This window comes from Labeo rohita, unplaced genomic scaffold, assembly GCF_022985175.1.
Source record: "Labeo rohita strain BAU-BD-2019 unplaced genomic scaffold, IGBB_LRoh.1.0 scaffold_384, whole genome shotgun sequence".
Taxonomy (NCBI): Eukaryota; Metazoa; Chordata; class Actinopteri; order Cypriniformes; family Cyprinidae; genus Labeo; species Labeo rohita.
This window is the reverse complement of record NW_026129302.1, coordinates 65,175-70,962: the sequence shown is the minus strand read 5'-3', so window position 1 is coordinate 70,962 and position 5,788 is coordinate 65,175. Positions and strand designations below refer to the sequence as shown.

Below are 5,788 nucleotides of genomic sequence, written 5' to 3'. Positions count from 1 at the left end.
CACATCTGAGTGTCTCCTTTGCCAAAAGCAGCTGCTCCCAGCACCTGTACAGGAGCCCCACAGTCCAGCTCTCTACACACAACCTCTGCATCCTGCTGGTCAAAGGCAGCGTCACACACTGACATCCACGTCCGATCATGAAGTATCTCTAACCTCCCAGAGCACAGGTGAGGACCATCTACAAGTCGAAATCCCTTTTCTATGGTGTTATGATATAAAGACAAATTGTTCTTTATTAAAACATAGAGAGAAATGCAATTACATTTTGACATTGTATTTTATTAATTCACTTAATCTGTACAAATTTTCTTTAATTTAATATTGCACTTGTATTTTTTTTTTCATTAAATAAAAATATAAATAAAATAACATAAAACTGTGAGATCAAAAAGATCAAATCAGACTAATAATAAAAAAGTCTGCATAATAAGACTGACAATGGAAGTATGTTTTTGCTTGAGTGAGAATTATGAAAGAGAGTAATAAAATAGGCGAGAGTTTTGGAGCAGCTTACCTGAACAGACGACACCAGCATCATGTTCATGTTTACAGTCCTGTGCATTCTGGGTGTATGAAATGCAGTCTTTCAGTGCAGTCTCTGATCCTCTACAGTATAAATAACCCATTAAAATTGGTCCTGATCCTTGTCCAAAGTGAGCACTGCGTGTTGCTGTTACAGCCGTCCCACAGTCCAGCTCTCTACACACCACTGCAGCATCAGCAATATCCCACCCATGATGACACACTGTTCCCCACTGACCTTTATCAAAAACCTCCACTCTACCAGCACAGGGATTATTGCCATTCACCAGTCTCACACTCACACTTTCTGCTGTACATGAAAGAGACAATGAGTAAATACACCAACCACAGTGTATAGTAAAATGTAAAAGTATATATAAATTATTTCAGTTCATTTTAAGGAATGGATAACCTCTTTACCCTGAGTATGTACCTACCTGTGATGATGAGTTTTACCATATAATACAGAAACATCAGCATCAGACAGCTGTCCATCTTCTCCTTCAGCTCAACACACACTATTTCATCAACTCAGAGCACAGCACAAGTTTCTCGTCTGCTCCCTCAAACACACTGAAGAAACTGGCTCCTGTCAGCCCCCTAAAGAGAGAGAGAGACTCACAGCTGCCAATGACACTCACTGTTACCTTATTAGACACAACAGAGGAAATCATCAAACACAATCAGTGACAAATCAGAAAGCAGCATTTTTATTTTCTCCATATATATCAATAAAGTGTCAGCGCTGATGAGCGGGACTCCTCCTCCAGCGTGAAGAGACACTTCACTGAGGACAGACTCGTGTCAGTCATAAGTCAGTGTGGAGATAAAGTCACACTAAACTTAAAGCAGATTGATACAGAAACACTGCAGCTTATATTCAACATCAAAGCCTGAACCTGAACACAGCAGATACAAGTAATGATGACAAAACCTCTACCTCACACACACACACGCGCACACACACACACACAAGTATATTATATATATATATATATATATATATATAAAAAACTAAATACTTGTAAGTTTTCATTAAAAATGTCAACTTTATATTATATTATATTATATTATATGCATAAACATTATGTAAATACATTATAAAATGAACTGAATTAAAACAAGTTTGTAAATAAGCATTGGTTTATATTCCAGAGATATGGCTTTGGCATCATATTAAGGCATTTGTAGGGCTCCCTCTCTCTCTGCGAGAGAGTGTTTGCATATGTGTTTGCATAATTTATCCAGCAGATGGCAGCAAAACACTTCTTATTGTAAAGAGGAGCAGACACGAGTCTTGTCCTTGTGTCACCACATGAGGGAGCCTCACACGGTTACACTTTTTTTGTCTGGACGCAAATTGTTTATTTCTAACAGCTACATAATGGCTACATTTCTTATTTCATGTCAAGCTCATTTCACAGCATGCTGATTTTACTCTATATCTGCTGCACAGATATATTTTAATACACTGAGCAACTGAATAATGTAAATACACACTGCAGTCAGACTGTTTATTAAAATGTCTGACATTAATTATTGTTAGTGGTAGGGGTATTTTTCACCTGTCATGAAGACAGTGGAAGTTTATGAAATGTCCCGACTAACACAGTGAAACAAATGTGTGTATGAATGTGTGTATGAATTGATTTCTTGTTTCTTAATATATCCCTATGTAATGTCATTAGAGGAAAATGGAAAAGACAAACCAAGAAGGATCAGCCCAATCTCAACCTGCGATCTCAAATATTTAAACTAAATGCAAATAATCGGCCACAAAATTAGACTAAAAATGTTTTAAAGTCATTTAAGTTTAACTGCACCATCACACAGTAAACTGTGCAGCTGGGAAGTGTGATTTTTTTTTAATCACATTTTACATGTGTCTAATAAATCTTTGCAATCTATTTTTGTTGTTATTTTTACTGTAGATAAATTTGGCTGTGTTGGGCTCTGTTAAACTTTACACCTATAGCATGCATTAATTTATTTAGTTTTATTTGCCATTATATTAGGTACATAATGCTGTCAAAAGGCAGTCTACAAAGATTTTTGCTTTTAACTAAATGCTCTTTAAAATGAAAAAAATACTGAATTAATGTTTATTTATTTATTAGGTAAAAAGCAACAATATCAGTATAAAAATATCTAATAATCTGTAATAAAAATAATCTAATAATAATCTGAATACCAAAATACAAATTGTTGTTACCAAATTTGCAAAGCATGCATTTTTTTTTTTCATAGAAAAGGCACTGATGCATTAGTAGCAATATAAGAATAAAATAAATTCCAGTAGCTCCAGTAACTGTAATATGACTTTGTGAATAAAGATATAGTGGGTGTGTTTATTGAGTCATATGGCTCCTCCCTCTTTAGTTGACATCTGCACCACATCATCACAGTCTGTTTACAAAATAAAAATAATAATACAAATTCACGTTTTTCATTCATACATTTTTTCTAGACTTAGTTTGAATGAACAACAAATGAGTAGTTGTAAAGTAACCTACCTAATTTTTCCCCATCTTCATTGCTGTGCTTCACATTTTCATACTCCTCCTGATCTCCCTCTCTGATACACATGTAAAACAAAACCTCACATTGTAATTTGTAACATAGCTTGTTATGTCATAGACATCTCATGACTGAGAGATTAAACCTATTAGATTAAACTGATAGAGGCATGAGAATTCATGACAGAAATGCTTATTCAGTATATATTGAATCACACTTTTTTTTGTTTAAACAACTGTGTTCTGTGAAATGTTTGATATTTTTGTGTAGAAATGTTAGGCATGTCCCCCCCCCAAAAAAGTGCATTCTCTGTATAGGTCACATTTCTAAATATTTCTTTACATTCATTAAGCAACAGAGCACCGGCCCTCCCCTCCAATCAGTCTGACAGGAACATGATCTAAAACACACACATCAACCAGCACTGACCAGCTTCAGCAAAACACTCACAACAAAGTTTAAAGTTGTGATAATAATAAACTGATAATAAACATACTTGAACACTGTCTCTGGTGAGGAGATGGTGAGGTAGAACATGTCAGAAGACTCTGAGGAGACTCAGGTGTTTGATCCTCTGAGATTAAAACATGTTAAAATTCAATTTACTACTGAACAGTTAAAAAATAAGTAAAAGGCAAAAAATAATCATATTTAAACAAACAAATCATTACAATTTCAAACCAGCTTAAATCAGTTCAGTTAAATATCAACCTAGCAGGTGATTTTGGCCACTTCATTATCACAGACATTCTGTCCCCAGGGTAAAGATGGACACTGCCATAAAGTGGAATCATGTCGTCGACACTTAAAAAAATCCAGCCAATTATGGGACTTCAGTCCCTCTGAACTACTCGGCTCACTGCCAGATCTTCCACAGTTCAGCTCTTGACAGATCAAACTCGCTGTGTCTCTGTCCATCTGGTTGTAACATAAATTTCCCCAGGATCCATTGTAGAAAACCTCCACATTCCCTTCACAGCCCTCAGTTAACCTGATCTCTTTAAACTCTAGATTGAAAAGAAATTACCTCAGTTTTAATTAGTGATGTCAATCATACATTTTATGATTCTGAATCCTCCTAACAATTACAGCTCCTTAATTGTTCCATTAATGATTATTTTATATTTAAAAACAACACTAAACCAATTTAAAAATACCTACTTTTTATTATATATAAAATACTAATATTGATCAAATGCATATCTTTAGCTGCACTTTGTCATATGAACATCCAGTCTGTAATTAAACTGATTTAACTCTCAAAGTTTGCTGTAAGCTGTATGTCTTTGATTCACTAAACAGTATCAGAATCAGAACAGAATCATTAAAGATAAGTTTGGGAATTGGGCTACATTGTTCAAGCTGTGTGTTTTTTGCTGGAGATTTAGCAGTGTTATGTTCAGAGCCTGAACGAGTGACCTTAAAAGTTTAAATTAAATTATTATTTACATTATTATTTACCTGAGCACACAACTCCTACATCGTCCTTGTGTTGACAGTCATGTTTTCCCCAGTCTGAAGAAGAGCAGCTCCACAGGGACGTCTCATTCCCCTCACACTCCACCTCATCCAGCCATATGGGTCCAGAACCAGGACCAAACCAGGCTGGAACCTGCTGGTTACTGAGGGCCACTCCACACTGCAGCTGTCTGCACACCACATGGGCATCTTTAATATCCCAGGAGTCATCACACACTGTCCCCCATGAGCCGCTGTGAAAAACCTCCAGCCTCCCTGCACAGTCTCCCCCAGAACCCACCAGCCTGATGGACCCACGACCTGATATTCAGAGAAAGAAAAACACATTATTGATCACTAACAACTGGACAATCTGTCCAGATGTTGTTGTTCTCACCAAGGCAGGTGATTGACAGCTGTTGTGTGGAGCTGCAGTTGAGAGTTTGTGGAGAGCTGCAGTTCCCCAGATGAGCTTCACTCCCAGAGCACTGGAAGCCCGTCACACACTCATGACTGTGTTCAGGACTGGATGAAGAGGAGCCGTTGAAGTTCAGCACAGAGCCACAGCCCAGCTGTCTGCAGACCACAGAGGATTCAGTGAGACTCCAGGAGTGCAGCAGAACTCTCCTCCAGACCTGATGGATGAAAACTTCCACCTCCCCCTCACACTGTCTCTCTCCAGACAACCGCACCAGACCATCATGAAGAGCCAGAGAGGAACCTGAGGAGAAAATGTGGCATTTCATTAAGATTTATAAGATTTTTCTTTTTCAATAAAATCCTCTCACTAGAGCAGATGACTCCAACATCTCGTCTATGAGAACATTCAGCTCGACTCCATGAAGAGATGGAACATTCTGAGTTTTCTTTCATTCCCTTCACAATCAAACACATCAGCCCAGATTTCACTACTTCCCTCTCCAAACCAGTCTGATCCCACAACAGACACAGCAATCCCACAATTCAGCTGTCTACAGAGGACACTGGCAGCTCTCATATCCCAGCATGCATCACACACTGTGCCCCATTTATTGATAAATCGAAGCTCCACTCTTCCAGAACAAGAGTCTGAACCATTTACCACCCTGAGGTCTGTGTAACCTGGACAAACAACATTTGTTTATTTAAACAGTAAATGAAACGTGCAAAAGAAATATGTTTGACAAAACCTACCAGAACATAACAGTCCAATGTCATTCTCATGGGTACAGTTGTATGTGAGAGAAGACAGTGTTGGACAGAAAGATATAAAAGATTCATTTCCTCTACACTGAATCTCTTGTGTCCACAT

At 37.6% G+C, this 5,788-nt stretch overlaps 2 protein-coding genes across 2 annotated transcripts; both read right to left on the bottom strand.

Annotated features, from left to right (window-relative positions):
• Positions 1–4: 4 nt before the first annotated feature.
• LOC127160551 (soluble scavenger receptor cysteine-rich domain-containing protein SSC5D-like) lies at positions 5–1,399 on the bottom strand (the record flags this gene model as incomplete). Its single annotated transcript, XM_051103191.1, has 3 exons — positions 960–1,399; positions 515–832; positions 5–199 (listed from the first exon to the last, which is right to left on the bottom strand). Coding segments are annotated over exons 1-3 (571 nt in total), but the record flags the coding sequence as incomplete, so codon positions are not given.
• A 2,351-nt stretch (positions 1,400–3,750) lies between these two features.
• LOC127160549 (scavenger receptor cysteine-rich type 1 protein M130-like) lies at positions 3,751–5,788 on the bottom strand. Its single transcript, XM_051103190.1, is given in 6 exon segments — positions 3,751–4,046; positions 4,501–4,818; positions 4,895–5,218; positions 5,286–5,356; positions 5,358–5,598; positions 5,671–5,788. Coding segments are annotated over 6 exon segments (1,368 nt in total).